General features: G+C 47.7%; 1 protein-coding gene across 2 annotated transcripts in view; it reads left to right on the forward strand.

The window, feature by feature from the left end:
- The window catches only part of Fnbp1 (formin binding protein 1), a gene marked incomplete in the record, with an annotated part of 132819 nt that extends 116423 nt beyond the window's left edge, over positions 1-16396 (forward strand). The window contains 6 exon segments of one of the 2 annotated variants that reach the window (XM_017796459.2): positions 3960-3974; positions 8608-8717; positions 9839-9971; positions 10440-10561; positions 10803-10939; positions 15333-16396. In XM_017796459.2, coding sequence (XP_017651948.1) covers positions 3960-3974; positions 8608-8717; positions 9839-9971; positions 10440-10561; positions 10803-10939; positions 15333-15511 — 696 coding nt within the window. 2 annotated transcript variants of the gene reach the window in all.
- Positions 16397-20476: the final 4080 nt, after the last annotated feature.

A 20476-nucleotide genomic window follows, 5' to 3' on the forward strand; every position in this document is an offset into this window, starting at 1 on the left:
CTTCTGACTGATCTTGCCTTACCTTCTCTTGCTGACCGTTGGCAGACTCAGTCTTTACGTTTTCACAAAGAGCTCATGAAGAGGACGCTAGGGAGACCCACGCATGCCTTTGAGGCTAGGGACTACATTGTAAGTCCTCCCATGATGCAGCCTTTGCAGTCCCAGAACAGCCACTAACCCCGCAGACAGCGCCAAGACTGGGGATACGGTGCGGCAGAACTTCACAGTGCCCCCCGCCCCCAAATCTCAGCAGAGGCAACCAAACCCCAGGGGGCTGTTAAAGGTCTTTTTCTATAAATTCAACAGCAGTTTCGTGTCCAGATCGTGTAGACAAACAACCCGAGCATCCTAATGCTCATGCTCACCCAAAGAGCTTCCTGACGCTCACCCAAAGCCCTAGTGATGGCTGTTGAACGGAGCTCGCGGTTGGCCTGCCTCTTTTTTCTTTCGACTTCGGGTTAAATCTTTAAAGGGCCTTCAACTGCCGCGTGAGATGTCTGTGGGGGTCTCTGCGTGTGAGTTTACGGCAAAAATTTACCCACAAAGCCAAGCTACGGCACGCACTCGGGGAAAAGCAGCATTTTGTGCGTGGTGGTGTGGCCATGCACAGGTCCACGTCCGTGTTTGCGGCAGGTGGATCCCTAGGGTGGTGGATCCCTAGGGTGGTGGATCCCTAGGGAGGTGGATCCCTAGGGTGGTGGATCCCTAGGGAGTCGTGCCTCAGCGCCCGGAAAGTGAAAGCGAAGGGCGGGCAGAAAGAGCAGGTTCCACCCAAACGCACCATTTACCTAGCTTTCATCCTGTCCCCTTTCTTTGCGCTTCAGGTTAGTACCTGTGACTGTCCGATAACACATGGACGCGCTGGCTCTGTCTCCCTCGTGTGTTATTGACGCTCATGTCTCCCAGAGCTCTTAATGGCGTCTGCTCCCTCCACTGTCTCGTCACCCACGCCATTATTCTCCTGGACGATGCCTTGCTTTCTAATCAGAAGTCGTCTGATTGGCTGGCTTATGCCTTAAGACCAAAAAGCACTTTATCACCATTAAAAAGAATTCCACACAGCAGGGTGGCACCTCCAGGAGGTGACGTGGTGCCATCCACTTCAGAAAATGGAATTTGAGAATTTTGGTGTTTCTAAAATTGAATTTGAGATGTCAGTATTTCCCATTTCTATTGGGATATGTGTTTGATTTTAATCATTTGTCCTCATTTTGTCTTCCTATGCAACATATTAACATTAGAAATTTGGTTCTAGAATGTTTGTAATTTCAAGTCACGGAAGGAGACCAGGAGAAAACAAATTGGTTTGAATGTCGGTTCTTGGAATTAGCAGTAAGATCACGTGTGAGAAAATGCCAGTGTCCGCTAGTGAGCTCTGTGGGTAGTCTCCTGCTCTGTGCTGGGGGTGTGGTCTGTCTCAACAATGAACTCAACTTGTAATGAACAAATCTGTGCTAAAGCTCCCAGGAGGGTCAGCAAGTTCACTGCCACAGCCAGCAGCAGAGTCCTGAATGTGCCTATGTGGACCCTTTCTTCCAATGGCTGTCATGTGGTTTCTTTCCCAGTCAAAAATCTTTTTCCCTCATAGGAACAATGTCTTTAAAAAAAGATTGCCTATTTACAAAGAAGTTGGCTTTTAAATCCATCTTAAGGATGGAAAAAACTAAGGACTTTGAACCCCCCCCAAAACCAATTTAGAAATCCAAGGGTACTTTCCTTTTGAAAAAGATTTTTTAATTTTTTGTTTATGTGTATGAGGCATGAGTATATGTGTACCACATGGTCTGCAGTGTCTGAGGAAGCCAGAAGAAGGCATCAGATTCCCTGGAACTGGAGCTACAGAAGGTTGTGAGCCACTCAACATGGGTGTTGGGAACTGAACCTGTTTTGTCTGCAAGAGCAGCAAGTGCTCTTAACCACTGAGCCATCTCTCCAGCCCCTCTAAGGGCACTGATATTTTGTCCCCTAAATATATGTTTGGACCCACCTACCAGTTACTAGGCCTTTTTGGATTGCTAATGACTTTAGGTCATATAATGTACTGAACTCTTCTAAACAGACAGTGGGTCTCACAGAACCATGTATTTCTTTTCCGAGTTCTCAAGTCCCTCCTTTTATGCTTCTGGTCCAGGCCCAGCAGGATGGCAGCTGCTGTGACCCAACAGTGATCAAGTCACCCACTGCCCGCAGCACCCCGAGAGTCCATGCCATTGCCTGCCTATAGGCAACTCCCTGGCCTTTTTCAAATGCGACGTAGCCCCACAGACTACACTGCGTTCAGTGGCAAGCCTCAGGCCAGGTGTCATGTGACACCTGTCATCCCATCATCCCACCTCTAGAAACCTGAGGCTGGAGGATCAAGAGTTCAAGGCAAGCCTGAGTTGAACAGAAAGACCTAAAACTTCCCCAGATCAATAAATTAACTCTGAAAAAGAGCAGGCCTAAGGAGTCAACCCACTATGCAGGAAGTGGTCCTAGTGTGCAGGTGGGAGAGAGCATCGTAGTCACCTATAGCCAGGTGCAAAGAGATTTTCTGGTTCTAGAAGAAAGGTCATTTCTCACAACACTTTCTAGACCTCAGTCACCCACTTGTCAATATGAGTTTGTCCTAAGGCCTTTAAGAAATCCGTGGTCCAGCTGGGCACGATGGCAGCAAGCTGTAATCATGACACCTGGGAGGCTGAAGCAGGAGGATTGGTAGGAGTTCTGAGACCAGCCTGAATTATACAGTGAGACCATGTCTCATACAAAACAAAAGAAGAAAATACCAGGTTTCATATTTATTAAACTTTCTCAGCATAAAAAGATCACTTATACATCATAGAAAGAATTGGGTTCAGATTTTTTAAAAACCTGATTTTTTAAAGGACTGACAAGACGGCTCAGTGGGTAAAGGTACTTGCCACCAAACTTAAGGACCCAAGTTTGGTCTTTGGAACATTAGTGGAAGGAGAGACCAACTCCCAAAATTGTCCTTTGACCTCCATGTATGTGCTGTGGAGCATGTTTCTCTCTCTCTCTCTCTCTCTCTCTCTCTCTCTCTCTCTCTCGTCAGTCATTCAATCTCAGTCAATCATCAATCAATCAATCAATGTAAAGAAAAACACAGGGACTAGAGAGATTGCTCAGTGGTTATGAGTTCTCGTTGCTGATGCACAGGACCAGAGTTTAATTCCTAGCATCCATGGTCAGGTGGCTCACAACTCCTGTAACTCCAGGTCTGAGGGATCTGATGCCCTCTTCTGGCCTCCATGGGTACCCACATACAGGTGTACATACACACATAGAGAAACAAATGAATTAAAATTTAATAAATAACCTATAATAAGAACCAGGTGTGGTGGCACACACCTGTAATCCCAGCACTCAGTAGCCAGAGGCAGGAGAATTGCTGCAAGTTCAAGGCCATCCTGATCTACATAGCTAGTTCAGGACAACAAGAGCTATACATAGCAAAACCCTGTCTCAAAAAAAAGAAAAGAAAAGAAAAAAAGTCTGTATAAGATATTCTGGGAGAAATTTTGTAAACAAAGTGTTTTGTGACTGTTTTTCTTTTAGAGTCAATTATGTGTCACTGCTGGGGGTGTAGGTCAGCAGTGGGGATACTTGCCTCACATACATAGGGCCCTGGGCTCTGTCCCCCTCACCTCACACAAATCCTATGTCCCCCAGCAAGTTTATTTTTGCGTGCATCCAGGCTGAAGTGACAGGGCAGGACTGTCAGCTCTCCTCTCACACCTTCATCTTGGGTCTGGCACCTACGAAAAGTTGCTGCTAGGAACCAGCCCCTCTTGTGAACTTTCGCACAGATCCTCAGCCATTTTCACAAGTCGGCAGGTGAATTGATGTGTTATATCAGTCCAGTGGGACCAGCAAGTGTCTCCTCTTCTGACCTGTGTTTTTTTTTCTCTCTCTCTCTCCCTCTCTCTTCCCGTTACCTCTTCAATTTTTCCGTGAAGCTTTCTCTCAAGCTGGTAAGCACAACAAACCCCCGTGCATGTCCCAAGTCTAATTGGGTTTTTGGCGTGTTCTGTGGATGCTGTGCCATGTGCACCCTGTCTCCCACATTAACTGCTCACTGCATTTCACCTGCAGGTGCTTCTGTTGGTGTTTATTGGACCTCTGGGGTGTAGTAGTGACTGTCTTAGACTTTTCAAGACGCTAAGAAAATTAATGCTTAATATGATTTGGTTTTCCTTAATATCGAGGCCTTATAAGGATGATCGGCTCTCCCTATCCATATGAACACAAATGTCAGAAGCTGGTGTCGTTCATATTGGATCATTTTGTGTCAAATCAATTTCATATTTGGAAGGTGATCCTTTCTGAGAGGCAAAGAAGCAGGTTAAAAAAAACAAAAAGCTGGGTGTGGTGGCGCACGCCTTTAATCCCAGCACTTGGGAGGCAGAGGCAGGCGGATCTTTGTGAGTTCGAGGCCAGCCTGGTCTACATAGTGAGTTCCAGGACGGCTGGGGCTACAAGGAGACCCTGTCTCAAAAAAAGACAAAAAAAAAACAAAAACAGAAAAAACGCCGGGAACCTGAAGGAGGCACGTGGGTGTGACACACACCTGCGGAGACTGCTCAGGTTTGAGGCAGGGGATTACAGTGAGAAACTGGGTGCCAACCAGGGGTCGCTTAGCTGTGTGGGTGCCTTGGGTCTGGCAGATTTCAGCGGCCACGTGATGCTTTACTGGAGAAGCCCCTCCCTGCCTTGCTAGAGCTGCCTATCTCCTGTCTACCTGCCTACCTCCTTCACCCTGTAGCTGTAGTGAACAGCCAGACTAATCATTCGATTTAGTAAAAGAAACGCCTAACCAATGTAACCCATCACTGCACTTCCAACAGTGGGTGAGGGCTGGGGATGTGGCTCAGAGGTAGAGTGTTTGCCCAGCACGCACGAGGCCCTGGGCTCCGTCCTCAGTACCACTAAAAAGAAGAAGAATGGATGAAAGTGATGTGACTTTCCTGAATTCTCTCTCGGCTCACAGTGATGACCTGTATTAGCTCACCCAGTGAGGCGCATACTGGGTGTTCTGCTCTTGATGACCTGGGGCGGCGTCTGGCCATGACTTGCATAGAAACATGTATGTGCATGTGTGTTCATGCACACATAGATACACATCATTTCCCAGTCCTGTATTTGGTGACCCAGCCAACCCTAAAGAAAAAGGAGATTTTATGAAATAACATTTTGGAGACTGGAGTATATGAGGATTCGGTCATCTAGAAAGGTCTCTCCAGGAAGGAGCGAGACTTGGGCAGTCACGACTCCCGTCCCCAAGCAGTGTGGATCTGTTGGGTCATTGAACTGGGAGCCTCTGTGGCCAGGACTCACTTCTTAGCCTTCATCTGTTCTGCTGGGTGTAAGCAGGGAAAGGTGGCTTTTAGGCATTCTTTTCTTTTGCGATACAAGTCCTTTTGCCAGTTTGGTGTTGAAGTGTTGCTTCCTGCAATTCTTTTGAAGCCAATAAAAAAGTAAAACGGGGGGCGGGGCTGGAGGGATGGCTCAGTGGTTGAAGAGCACTGGCTGTTCTTGCAGAAGACCAAGATTCAAATCCCAGCACCCACATGGCAGCTAATAACCATCCATAACTCCAGTTTCAGGGGATCTGACACCCTCTTCTGTCCTCCTTGGGCATTGCACAACTTGGGTGCACTTACACACCTGCAGGCATAACACTCATACAAATAATAAATAAATAAATAAACAAACAAACAGACATTGGGGGGAGTGCTTGCTCTGCAAGCTTGAGGACCTAAGTTCAAATCCTTAGAGCCCATGTACAAAAGCTGGGCTCGGCCCCCACATATCTGTAACCTTAGTATTGGCAGGGGTGGGGGGGGTGTCAGGTGAACTCCAAGAGGAAGCTCACTAACCTGTCAGCCTAGCCAAAAAGACAAGAAAAGACAAGCTTCATGTTCAGGGAGAGACCACGCATCATCACACTGACATGCATGCACACACGCCCCACCCACACACACATGTCAAATATTGGATAGTAAATATGTTGGCTTCGGACTAAATGTCTCAAGGACCTGTTTTACCCAGGGCTTGTGTCCGGATGTGAAGCATGGTCCACACACAGAGCCCTCAGACACACATCTGGGTGTGTGTGACCACGTCTTTCAGGATGGGTTCCATAGTCTGCAAACTGGGCCGCTCCAGTGATGTCAGAGACATCCCTGCTGACTCAGAACTAGAAACAAGACGGCCTTCATGGCAAAATGCATCACAGGTCAGAGCATTGTTCAAAGAAACATAAGCTTCAAAGGCTGAATTGGGTGAAACGCCCTTTTAATATCTTTCTGTTAATCTGAAGTTTATAGAAGCTGCTGACCTGAATCTCCATGGCAACCAAAGTTTGAAGCTGTTCCAGGGATTTGTTTTCAAATAACAATGCCATTTGGTTATCCAGGGTAGCTACTGAAAGGGACCTGACTGGCCAATTAGGTTAACTCTTTATCATTTGAAGATAATGTATGGACTTGTCAGTTCATCAGGTCAGAAACACAAAGTGGGTTATTTTAGGTGTCTCTGTAGTCCTTCACAGGCTTATGCAAACCTCACAACCTACTTTAAATACTTTCAAAAGATTCAGTGCTCAGTTGCCTATGTTCAAGTGGCTGTAGCCTCCCATGGCTGCTGTGTCAGACTGTGCAGCCACAGAGTATTTCCATCACAGAAAGTTCTAGCGGGCTCACTGGTCACTTCCCAGATCTCACTTCCATACCATCATGTCTTGCATTGAGTTTTGTTGTATCCCATTTAATAAAAGTCTTGGGGCTGGGGAGATGGCTCAGTGGAGAAAAGTTCTTCTAATACAAGCTTGATGACCTGAGTTCAAATCCCCGTAATCCCTCAGGTAACTTGAAGCACAAAGTTAGGGCCAGTGAGATGGCTCAGTGGGTAGAGGCCTTTGTGACCAAGCCTGATGACATGAGTTCTATCCTGGGACCCACATGTGACCCTACAGATTGTCCTCTGACTTCCACCCATGCACTGCGGCATGTGCATGTCCCCATACAAAAAATAATTTTAAAAGTTCTCTTTCAAGCTCAGTGCTTGACTAGAACAAACTGAAAGGCAAACACTAGTTAAGTTCTCAGAGAGTCCCGCTGCAGAGTGGGAGAGGAAGACCAAGCCTCAGTGTAGGGTTCTCATGAAGGTCCAATTTTGCTTTCTCTTGGCTTCAGAACCTAGTGGCCCTTGCTTGGCTTGGTGGTGGGTGTCCCTCAGCCCCCCCCCCCACTTCTTAGTCCCTCCTGCTCACACCCAGTCACACATAGTGTCTCACCATGAGGCTCTGATCACATTAGCTAAAACGTCTCCTCAGTGCCTAAGTGGCAAACTTTTTGCTGACGCACACACTTTCTGGCCAGCATCTTAGCCTAATTGCCTAGAAGCTTCTGTCACAAGCCCCTGTATAAGCTGCTTGGCAAATCCAACCACATTCCGGAATCACACTCTCTGGGTTCCCTTCCTCTTGACCCCGTGCCAATCTTGCCCTTGTTTGAAAAGAATTGAGGTTTTCAAGTAAAATCTCTTCTGTAAATTTCTGGCTTACTCTCGGCCCATTGAATGCATTCCTCTTTCTTTATGAAAACAGCCTCATTTAAGAAGAAGCTTTTGACACTACAACATAGTCATAACTTCCCAACAAGGAAGCAGGTGTCCAGGGTTGGAAATGGCCGTTGATATTTTCTACCTAACGTGCATGCCCAAAGCATGGAAAAAGAGCTATGGGATTTGAAATGGGATTGCAGCCGGATGGGTGGGTGGCTCACGCCTGTAATCCCATCACTGTGGAAGCTGAGAGGCAGGAGCAAATTCAAGGCCAGCCTGGTCTACCCAGCAAATGGCAGGCAGACCCAGAGCTAAGAATAAAAAAAACAGGATCAGGAGCTAAGTATACTGGCTAACACTTGCAATCTCACTTGGAAAACAAAGGCAGGAGTGCCGTAAATTTGAGACTGCGGCCCAGTTGGTAGAGAGCTTACCTGGCACATATAAGGCTCCCAGCCCTGTAAAAAAGGACAAAAAAAAAGAGGGAAGTCACATTATACTTCTGATGGCAAAGAAGTGGAGGTTGTTTTCTTACACTATGGAGAGGTAATCTGGGGGTCCCAGGGGCAGTAGAGAGCTAAGTATTCCCGGAGGGGGTGATACATTTTTATTAACGTACCTTTCACCCACACCCTTGGAGGAACTCGATGACCCATCCATCTATCCACAGGGTGGGAACTCTTGTCCTTGCTAGGAGAGATGAGAAGGAATGCTTCGACTAAGGGCAACAGGTTTGACTTCTGCCTTACCACAATCACAGTTGCAAACAGGAAAACTAAGATTCCTTCGGGTCAGAAGCACTTCTTCCCGACTCTGCTCCGCAGGCCTTGCCCGGGCCTCTCCTGGAGCGCTCTGGCCCTCAGGTGGTTTGTGGGACTTTGGAACTTGGCCCACGTTTGGTTTTCATCTCAGCTGGTGTGGCAGGAGAGCACAGCCGGTTCTGAGAAGCAGCCTGTAACTCTGCAGGCCTGGCTTGCCCTCCCCTGCCCCGGAGCAGAGCGGCCTCTGGGCTTTCTGGCTTCTCATTTGCCTTGTCTGCAGGGTGCCGCACCTGAAGACTTCAGTAACCTCCCGCCCGAGCAGAGGAGGAAAAAGCTCCAACAGAAAGTGGATGAGCTCAATAAAGAAATCCAAAAGGAGATGGATCAGAGGTAGGTGGGTCAGCAAAACCAGTATGCCAGGCTCAGTCCGGAAAGACTGATTTTATTTTTATGTGGATGATGGTGCGTCTGTGTGTGGGTTTGTACATATGTGCACAGGTATTCACAGTGGCCAGAAGAGGGCAATTAGATCAGATCACCTGGAGCTGGAGTTACACTTGTTTGTAAGCTGCCTGATGTAGGTGGTGGGAGCAGAACTCTGGTCCTCTGCAAGAGCAGTATGTGTTCCTAACCTCTGAGCTATCTCTCCAGCCCCTAAAATAGATTTAAAGGTATTATTTTGGCAAGGTTTTTTTTTTTTTTTTTCATGTTGTTTACTGGATTTCCCTGGAGGGGTCATATTTTGAGTTTGAGGAGCAAAATACAATGATTGTCCTCTTTTTGTCTTGAGTTGTGCAAAGAGGAACTCTGAGTGCTGGGCACCCAGTGCTCCTGGGATCACTAATGTGTGTCACCGAGCTGGCATGGTGATGGATTTTAACAACTTCTTTGAATTTGCAGAGAAACAGGACGAGGTGCAGGGAGGCTGTGAAGTCAGGAAGGGGGTTTTGTGAAGGACATATTAAGGATGGGTGACTTAGATCCCCCCACCAGTTCACGTTGACGTGTTTTTTCCGTGTGATGAGAGAACATTGCCATAGTCCTGGGCCACGGTCCCCACGCTCTGTTGGTTCCTTCGCAGAGATGCCATCACCAAAATGAAAGACGTGTACCTGAAGAACCCTCAGATGGGAGTCATGTTGTTTACTGGATTTCCCTGGAGGGGTCATATTTTGAGTTTGAGGAGCAAAATACAATGATTGTCCTCTTTTTGTCTTGAGTTGTGCAAAGAGGAACTCTGAGTGCTGGGCACCCAGTGCTCCTGGGATCACTAATGTGTGTCACCGAGCTGGCATGGTGATGGATTTTAACAACTTCTTTGAATTTGCAGAGAAACAGGACGAGGTGCAGGGAGGCTGTGAAGTCAGGAAGGGGGTTTTGTGAAGGACATATTAAGGATGGGTGACTTAGATCCCCCCACCAGTTCACGTTGACGTGTTTTTTCCGTGTGATGAGAGAACATTGCCATAGTCCTGGGCCACGGTCCCCACGCTCTGTTGGTTCCTTCGCAGAGATGCCATCACCAAAATGAAAGACGTGTACCTGAAGAACCCTCAGATGGGAGACCCGGCCAGCTTGGACCAAAAACTCACCGAAGTCACCCAGAACATGGAAAAGCTGCGGCTGGAGACCCAGAAGTTTGAGGTGTGGCTCAGGGTGTGGTCTGGGCGGGCCTGGGGAGAATCCCCCATCCTCTCTGTGGGAAGTGTGACGGGAGTGCTGTGCCAGTCATGAATTTGGGCAGAGGAAAACCACGTTGCTGATGCACCAGTGGGCCTGGGGTTTCCCCAGGTGACCTCAGAGCCATGGGATTGAGCTAGAAGGAAGTATACAAGGGATTTACCCATGATCATATGGCTGCTGAGCCCAAGGTTGCAGCCCATCAACAAGTGCGTGAGACAACGGGTAAACAGCCTCCTGCCTTCTCCAGCCCCGCATGAGGAGGACGCAGTTGCCCATGAGCCCACCTGTACAGCCATGTGGGACCTGTGACCTCAGCCAGGCCTTCACACATCTGTTGAAGTGTCTGCCCTGCCCTGAGTTGGGACCTGGCAGCTCACAGTTTGGCCTAGGGTAGCCCAGGTTCCAGTCTTCTGTGGCTTTTGTTTCCAGGCCTGGCTGGCTGAGGTGGAAGGCAGGCTCCCAGGACGAAGTGAACAGGCACGCCGACAGAGTGGATTGTATGATAGCCAGACGCCCCCGACGGTCACCAACTGTGCCCAGGACCGGGAGAGGTACAGTATCTCTGAGCCCTGCCTCTAGCAGAGGACCAGACTTACTCTGTATTTACTTCTAAATTCTGGAATCTCAAGTGAGCATAAGGCTCGTGTGAGGGACCGGAGTGCCATCTATTGCCAGTTTTACCATCCAGTCTGGGCTGGCCACGCAGGTTGGCGGGACTCTGGAGTGATGGGGGCAGACCCGTGTCTACGGATGGTTTGCTATAGTTGCTGCGTGTCTTCCTCTCTTGAGCAGCCCAGATGGTAGTTACACGGAGGAGCAAAGCCAGGAGAGCGAGCTCAAGGTGCTGGCCACGGATTTTGATGACGAGTTTGACGATGAGGAGCCGCTTCCTGCCATAGGGACCTGCAAGGCCCTGTACACGTTTGAAGGTACGTACCACTGCCCACCCACAGACCTGCCTTTCTAAACTCACTGGGCCACTCCTCTCTTCTGTGGAGCAGAGCGTGGTGTGTGTGTGTGTGTGTACATGAACTTGTGTACACATGCATGTGGAGGCCAGAGGTTGACATCACCTTTTTTAAATTTTTTTGAGACAGGGTCTTACTGTGTAACACTGGCTGCCCTGGAACTCACTGTGTAGACCAGGTTGACCTCCACCTTCCAACTCACAGAGATCTGCCTGCCTCTGCCTCTCATGGGCTTGAGTTAAATGTATGCACCAGCACACTTAGCCCACCACCTTATTTTTTGAAACAAGGCCTCACACTGAACTTGGAGCTCACTCAGTCAACTAGGTTGGCTGGACAGAAGGCCCCAGGGGTCAGTCTGGTCTCACTGCTTTCCTCGCTCTGGGATTACAGGTGCATGTTGCCATGCCTGGCTTTTTATGTGGGTATTGGGGGTTAAACACAGTCCCTCATGTTTGCATTGCAAACACTTTACTGACTGAGCCATCTCTTCAGCCCCAAAACTTAATCTAGAAACTTCCTTCCAACCTTTGTTATTGTTTTGGACTGTTATTATTGTTTGTTTTCTTTTCTTTATTTATTTATTTGGTCTTTTTAAAAAATTTATTTTATTTTATTTTATGTGTATGACTGTATTGCCTGCATGTATGTGAGTGCACCCATGTCCTGCAATGCCTCCGTCAGAAGAGGGCTTCGGATTCCCCCGGAACTTGAGTTAAGGATGGTTCATAGCCACCATGTGGGTGCTGGGAATCAAACCTGGGTCCTCTGCAAGAGCAGTCAGTGCTCTTAACCACTGAGTCATCTCTCCAGCCCCCTTTATTTTGTATTATTTTTATTTTATGTGTATGTGTGTATTGCCTGCATATAGGCAAGTGCATCCATGTCGTGCAGTGCCTCGGAGGTCAGACAAGGTCTTTGGATTCCCCTGGAACTGGAGTTAAGGACAGTTGTTAGCCGCCATATGAATGCTTGGAATTGAACCCAGGTCCTCTGGAAGAACAGCCATCTCTCTAAACCCCAGTTTTGTTTTTTTAGAGACAGGGTCTCCCTGTAGCCCCAGCTGCCTGGAATTCTATGTAGACCAGGCTGGCCTCAAACTCACAGAGATCCTCCTGCTTCTGCCTTCAAAGTGCTGGGAGTATAAGTGTCTGCCACCCACAGCTGGACTGTTATTGTAAGCCTTTGGCTACCTGCAGAGACCTTACCTGCCATGTAGCATGATGCTCACAATTCTGTTGCTCACTGTTGACAGTGCTCTTGTCTAGCTCCTGGAGAGTAGGATGCAGGCAGAAGGGCCTGGCATCCACTATAGGGAAACCTAGCAGACAGACTACAGAGGACACTGACGGAGTCTGCGGAAGAGGGTCCTGTATGCTGGGAAGACGAGAGTTTAGAGCTCTCTGCTCCCTAGAGCTGAGGCAGGGGCATGGCCACGAGTGGAGAGATGAGGCAGAGTTTGCTGCTGCTGAGGGTGAGAGATCTGGGGCTAAGGCTGTAGTTGAACATAGACTAGAAAATGGCACGTATCTGGGGGCCAGGGAGATGCTCAGTTGGTAAAGGGCCTACCATTCAAGCCTGAGGACCTGCGTTCAATCCCCAGAACTCATGTAGAAAAAGCCAGATGTGGTGGTGCACGCTTGTAATCCTAGCACTGAGGAGCAGAGACAGGCAGATTTCTGGGGCTCATTAACTAGCCAGCCTGGCAGAATTGATGAGCTCCAGGTTCAGTTGAGAGATCTTGTCTCAAAATATGAAGTGGACAGCCAGCGAGATGGTTCAGGAGATCAAGGTGCCCACCATCAAGCCTCATTTCTGAGTTTGATCCTTGGAACCTTCATGTTGAAAGAAGAAAACTGACTCCCACAAGTTGTCCTGTGACCTCCACATGTGTATCGTATCACACACATTCATACACATGGAAGGGAAAGTACTTGGGTGAGGAACACAAGCATCCTGTTTTACAAGGCTAGCACTGAGGAGATGCTGCTGGGGTTTGCTGTTGATGTGTGGGAGCAGGAGCTGTTGTTCCCATGTGGGGTCAGAGGGGCGGCTGGAGGGGCAGCTGTGCTTCTAACCGGTAAGCCCCAACATGACATCATGCATAGAGTTTACTGATGATTCCATGAGAGAAGCAGTCAGGGCTCAGGTAGGTTCCAGGCCTGGGGATGAACCAGCTTGCCAGATTCTATAGGACTTGTCAGAGCCTTTGACAGACTGAATGTTCATTGTGGTAAGAAGGGACTACCGGGGGAAATGTCAACGAAGCTTAACTTCATATCTACAACTCCCACCTCCCCCCAACACACTGTGACCCTGCTAACAGCTCCCTAAACAATTGCCCTCTGTTCCGGTTTTATCTCTGTTGCTATGATAAAATACTCTTAACAAGAAGCTGGAGAGATGGCTCAGCAGTTAAGAGAGCACTGGCTGCTCTTGCAGAGGACCTGGATTCAATTCCCAGCACCCACATGGCGGCTAACAGCCGTCTGTAACTCCAGCACCAGGGGATCTGAAGCTGTCTTCTGACCCCCAGGGGTATTGCGTGCATGTGATATGCTTATATCCATGCAGGCAAAACACTCATACACACAAAAATAATATTAAATTAAAATACCCTGACAAAAAGGCAATGTGATTAACGGGGTTATTTTAGCTCACAATTCCAGGGAAGTCAAGGTGGCGGGAACTTAAAACAGCTGGTCACACCCACAGGCAAGATCAGGGAGGCAGGAATGAATGAATGGTACAAGCTTGGGGTTAGCTAGCATGTCGTATACAGTCCAGAACCCAAATTCAAGGATGGAGCTGCCTACCTCCGAGAGGCTGGGTCTTCCCACCTCCATTCAGGCACTCAAGACAATTCCCAGGCCGGCCTGATCAAGACAGTCCCTCACTGAGACCGCCTTCCTAATTGATTCTGTATCAAGTTGACATTTAGAACTAACCCCTCTCTCCAGCCCGCTCCGAAGCAATGACTCAGCAGTTAAAAGCTCTTGCTAATCTTGCTGAGGAGTCAAGTTTGGTTCTTAGCACCCATGTCAGACGGCTTACAACTGCCTGTAACTCCAGCTCCAGGGGCTCCAACACCGTCTTCTAGCCTCACATGTGCATACCCCCCCTACATATACATAATTAAAGATAAAATATTTTTATATACTTATTTTTGTGTGTGTGTGTTTTGCCTGTATGTGTGTAAGTGCACTCATGTCATGCAAAGCCCACGGGGGCCAGAAGATGGCACCAGATCCATTGGCTCTAGAGTTGTAAACAGTTGTTAGCTGCCATGTGGGTACTGGGAATTGAACCCAGGTCTTCTGGAAGGACAGCCACTGCTCTTAACTGCTGAGCCATCTCTCCTGTTCCAAAAATAAATATTAAAAAAAAATTTTAACTCAGTACTTGAGATGCGGATCTCTATGAGTTCAAGGCCAGCCTCGTCTACATAGTGAGTTCCAGGCCAGCCAGGACTACAAGGAGACCCTGTCTCAAAAAGACCTAATATAAATAATAATAATAATAATAATAATAATAATTTTTTTTGTCTTTTTGAAGCAGGGTCTCCCTGTAGCCCCAGCTGTCCTGGAACTTACTATGTAGACCAGGCTGGCCTTGAACTCACAGAAATCCGCCTGCCTCTGCCTTCCAAGTGCTGGGACTACAGGTGTGTGCCACCACACCTGGCTAATAATAATAATTTTAAGAACAACAACTACTAACCAACAGACCCTTCCAGTATCTGCCTATAAGTGTGGCTGGTTCTTGAACGAATCTTAGAGGATGGTCTGGGGGCCTCATTAAAGAGAGGGCACAGAAATGTTATGGGTGACATACTTCTAGTCCAGACTCAGGGCTGAACTAAAAGGAGAGAGCCAAGACTGCCCCAACAGCTCATCCCTGAGCCTATGAAGATGCCCCTTCTCCCCAGGGAAGGGACAAGCAGGAGGAGGGTCCCAGTGAACCCAGGTATCCTGGGCTGTGTTCCAGGGGCCAGGAGAGCAAGGGGCTACCGTGTTGCAGGCAATGGGGGAGGATGTAGGGACACTGGTAGAAAGGGCTCTGGAAGCTAGGGAGGGTCCCTGGGGAGAAACCCCAAAAGGTAGGGCATAGAGGGGCGATTCACCATGGGGAGGATGCCCAGAGGACCTAGGGAAGGGTCCACAGACAGAAGGGGACCCCTAGAAGTGTCCCTGTGGGTGGATGCTCAGGGCAGCATGGAGGACCCAGCATCCACCAGAGGACCAATGGGGAGACGCTGTATGGCCTTCACCTTGACTCCTGCTCCATTGCTAGACCCCTGCTTCCATCCCCTCGCACTACCTGGGAGCCTCATCTTTTCCGTTTGCCTTTTTAGGTCAGAATGAAGGCACCATTTCCGTAGTTGAAGGAGAAACGCTGAGCGTGATCGAGGAGGACAAGGGAGACGGGTGGACTCGCATCCGCAGAAACGAAGACGAGGAGGGTTACGTCCCTACTTCCTATGTCGAAGTCTATTTGGACAAAAATGCCAAAGGTGCTAAGACTTATATTTAATCTCACTTTTAAAAAACTCTAAAAAAACACTGGAGTCGGTTCTCCCCACCGCTGTGGTTGTTCCAGGCCTTCAAGAGGCTGACGGAGAGCAAGCACGCAGTCACAGTCTGACCTCAGACGCACGGGGACTGGTGGTATCAAGTGCCTATGTTGGCTCGTCTGGCTTGGCAGTGTTCTGGTTCTGCTTGCTGAGGACACTGCAGAGCTGCCCCTGCGGGCTTCTGGCTGTGTCATTTGAAATCTCATAAATGTCTCCACTTCTTGCAGCAGCATCTGTAGATTTAAAACAAAATGTTATATTCTTAGCCAGGGGTGGTGGCTGGTGCCTATAATCCCAGCACTCCAGAGGCTGAGGCAGGAGGATCACATTGAGTTCCAGGTTAGCCTGGGCTACAGAATGAGACCCTGTTTCATTAAAAAAAAGTTTTAGAATAAAACTTCTAATTATTAATACTTACTGATTTAAAAGCCCCTGGTCCAAGACTTCTGTTGGCTTGTTTCTATGTCTTGTCTTCCGGGCCTTGAACCACAGTTAGATTTGGTAACTTCTCCAGTGGCATTAAATCACATCTCCCTGCCTGGAGTAAAGACCTGGGGCTTTCTCTTGGGGCTCACGGTGTGTGCTTTCTCTCGGTATGGTCACTGTTGCTACTGGGGTCCTCATGCGACCATCCTTTTATGTCTGTGTGTCCCAGACAGCCGAGTGAAGCCCACCCAGCAGGCCGGCTCACACCCCAGGCTTCTGACTCCAGCACTGGCCGTGAGCGGGGTGCCTCCACCTTTTGAGCACCCCTGTGGGCTTGACTTTTCTCATATGTTGTTAGTACCTGGTGTGGCAGCCGCTATGCCCATACGAGGCCGTGGCATGACCCTTTCAAGGGTGGTCTTTTTTTTTTTTTTTTTTTTTTTTTTGGTTTTTTATTTTTTTTTTTTTTTTTTTGCCCCCAGGGCCCGGCAGACCCCCATGTAACCCAAAAGGCCGTGGCATGACCCTTTCAAGGGGTGTTTTTTTTTTTTTTTTTTTTTTTTTATTCCTTGGCACCTGTGAGATTCAAAGTTTGAACTTACTGGAAATTGTTTTGGGATCTCTGGCTCTTTTTATCTGATTAACAGCCAGAATGAAATAAACTATCCCAGTGTTTTAAAGGAATCTGGGCCATGTGGGAATTGGCATTTTTAAGTTGGTGTTGGAGGGTAGAAGGTGGCACTGGTCACATGCAGAAACAGCTGCCAAGGCCAATACTGAACTGTGTCCATAGTGACAACCCACCCCAATCACGGAGAGCCAGCTGCAGATGGGTCTGCATGGGAGAGTCCGTGTCTGACTCTCATTTGACTTATCATTTATGTCTTTTAAGTAAGAAATTTGCTCCTAATCTCAGTATTGGGAACTCGTTTTACAAGGTGAGGTCAATTTAATTTAAAGCTGCTTTTTTAATTCCAAAGAGAGGCAATTTTAAATACATTTTTCCAGAAACAACTTGAAGCAGGTTACATAAAATATATATATAATGAAGTTCCAGGCGGGGCGGGGGGGGAATAGGGATAAGAGATCAAAGACCAAAGGATTTACCAACATGGGTCAACTTGGTGGAACAATGGTTTCCATTAGCTCTGCTCTTTTTTTCTTTTTGGAAATCCTAATAAGTTTATTAGGCTTACTAACAGAGTGTAGGGTGGGGGTTTATTTACAGAAGAGTGGGCCCCCCATTTAAGGCTGCGCTGGAAAGTCCACATTCAAATATAGATCCTGTGACTTCCCGAGAGAGGAGCCTCATGGCTTTCTTGGCTAAAGCTGCATTTTTTTAAAAAAATGTGGACCTGGGGTTGGGACCTGGGGTTGGGACTCGGGCCTCATGCATGCTAAGCAGGCATACTGCCACTGAGCTGCGTCCTGGCCCTTCAGCTGCTTGTAAAAAGTGAGGACAGTCCACTTAGCCAGGTTCTGGAACCCATAGCAGGTGTGTTTTGAGACCCTAGCAGAGCCACTGAAATGGAATTGAGCAAGCTTTACTTACTGACAGCCTGTTTTTTTTTTTGTTTTGAGACAATGTCTTGCTGTGTAGCCCAGGCAGACCATGAACTCATCCTCCTGCCCCCATCTCCTGAGCAGTAAGACAAAGACATTGTTTATTTAAAAGAGTAACAGACTCTTGGGCCATGGCAAAGGTAACTCAGAGAGATTCCCAGTGCCTTTCCCCCATTTCCATTGACCACATCTTACAGTTTAGTACAGTCTCTGGATTAGGAAGCTGACCTAGTTGGCCTGACTTTTTAAAAAAGTACACTTTGATTTTGGTATTCAAATTTCTTTTGAGAACTTTTGCTGGCGGTGTGTTTAAAGCTGCTCATCCTGAGGCCTCTTCAGGGGCCAAGTTTCAGTTCCCCCTGCAAGAACTCTGAGTTCCCAAGGATCTAATTGAGGGAGCTGGAGGAAGGGACCAGCTTTCTGCAAGTGACCAGGTGACTAGAAAGACCCTGGATATAAATCTGCCCACTGTGTCCTGTGCAGAACCCACTTCTAGGCTGTGATTTCTGGAAAAGGCAAGCTCATCCCCTGGAAATCTCAAAGTGGGATGGAGCCGGTGAGCAGCCTGCTGGGGGAAATGGAGGGGTTTCCCCTCTGAGTTGTACAAGTCTGGTTGGGCAATAGCTTGGGGAGCTCAGTTTGGATATATACATGTGTGGTTACTGTTTTAAGTGTGTCATGAAGTTGGCTACCTTAGGACCCTAGCAGATGAATCTGTGGTCCATTGAGCAAACCAAATGATACTTTGTAGCTTTCCATCTAGCCAAGAGTGAAGTATAGAAAACAGCAACAGTTGCCAAAGTAGCAAAAATATCTGTTTCCTTGGAAAGTACACTTAGTTTTCTTCCAACAGCTTGCCTTAAAAGAAAGGAAAGGGAGCTGGAGAGGTGGCTCAGCAGTTAAGAGCACTGGCTGCTCTTGCAGAGGACCCAGGTTCGGTTCTCAGCACCCACATGGTGGCTAACAACCATCCATAACTCCAGTTTCAGGAGATCCAACACCCTCTTCTGTCCTCCGAGGGCATTACCTAACATAAGTGCACTTACAGGCAGGCAATACACCCATACACATAAAAGAAAAATAATAAAAATGAAGTGGTTAAAAGAAAGGAGATTGGGGGAAGTGAGGTGGGAAGGGATGACTCAGCAGGTAAGCTGCCAAGCCTAACAACCTGTGTTCGGTCCCCAGGACCCACATGGTGAAAACAGAGAATGGACTCCCTCAAGTTGTCCTTTGCCCTACACATGCACATGGTTACTGCCACACACAAATAAATGTAAAAATTTAAAAAGAGGAGGAGGAGCCGGCTGTGGTGGAGCACACCTTTAATTCCAGCACTCGAGGCAGAGGCAGGTGGATCTCTGAGTTCAAGGCCATCCTGGTCTACATAGTGAGTTCGAGGACAGCTCGGGCTACAGGGAGACCCTGTCTCAAAAAGACCAAAAAAAAAAAGAGGAGGGAGGGAGATCTGAGCTGCCCACAGCTTCCTCATTTTAGCTGAAAGATACATCTACCAACCACCCAGGAGCCTCCCCCCATCCCTAGTGGCAATCATACCCTGCCTCCCCTAAACCCCACCCTCCTGCCACCCAGCCTTGTGAGCAGGGCTGCTGTCTCCTGATGCCCATAAATTCAAAGCATCTGTTTGATTTTTGAATAATGCCAGAGTACCTTCTCTCTTTCTGTTGTGGCGTCTACAATGTGCTTAAATCATTGCCAAAATATTTAGACTAGAGTAACATCCAATTGGTCTTGTGTGGTTTTGTTTTTTAAATCGCTTTCTGTTAAATGTGTCCATAATTCTTTGCTACAGAACATATTTGTATATACTACAATTTGAAAACTAAAAGAAATGACTTGAACAAGTTGTTTTAACTAAGTTTCAATCTTTTTTTCTTTTCTTTTTTTTTTTAACCTGTTTGTTTTATTGCCCATTCTGCTGCCTAACCACCTTTTTGTTTTTATAACTGCTGGGGAGGCCCCAGGACTCTTGCACCTTAGCTAGGTCCCCGGCCCGCCGGCTGCTCCACACTTGAGTTTATTGTAGACCCCTGGGTTCTGAGTAAGTTGTTTGAATACAGCCATCATGATTGTTTCTTTCTGTTCCTTCTAAAAGAAGACTCTTGTCTGGCATCTTCCAGCTGTACCCTCACATCTGCCTCTCTAATAAATGTTATATTTTTCTCAGTGCTGTGTATTTTAAGTGATTTTTCTCTTTGCCAAGAAAATTGTTCTGTAATGAGTGTATAACTCTTTCATCTCTAATGGGGAATTTTCCAGCCAAATGCTTTTAAAAACAATTCTGCCTCCCTATTCTTACCTGCGTGTCCTTTAAGGCTTGAGCACCTGTTCTTCTTGTCTTCCCTCCCTCCTTCCTAGTGATGGAGAGCTTTCACTGGTAATGGAGGGGTGGGCAGCTGTACCCTTACCTGTCACCAGAGGGTTGGAGGTCTGTGGCAAAAAAATGCCCAGAGCCACTATGGGAGAGAGAATCTGCTTTTTAGTGTCCTTGCAGCATTTTGGAAAACTGACCCTTTCTGTCTAAATGAAATTAAGAGCCAGGCAGCGGTATGATGCTTATGATTCTAGCCTGGGCTTCTAAACAACTATATCCAAAACAGGAAAAAAAAAAAAGTAAGTTTATGGAAAAGAAATGAGCAGGTGGCAATGCTACTGATCAATAAGTGGGACTAAAGACGGAAACCAAAGCAGGCCTACCAGCCTAGCACTTGGGAAGTGGACACAGGAGGATCAGGAGGTCATCCTCAGCTCCAATTAGGTCTGAAGCCAGCCTGGGCTACATAAAACTCAGTCTCAAAACTTAAGATCAGAGTAAACCCTTGAAAGCTCCCCACCGCAGGGCTGCTCCTGGTAACCAGTTACTGAACGGCCCCTTCCCCACCCAAGGGCGAGCAGTTTACCAGTCGCTAAACGGC

The sequence above is a fragment of the Nannospalax galili genome, unplaced genomic scaffold (genome assembly GCF_000622305.1).
Source record: "Nannospalax galili isolate Female #2095 unplaced genomic scaffold, S.galili_v1.0 scaffold290, whole genome shotgun sequence".
Classification (NCBI taxonomy): Eukaryota; Metazoa; Chordata; class Mammalia; order Rodentia; family Spalacidae; genus Nannospalax; species Nannospalax galili.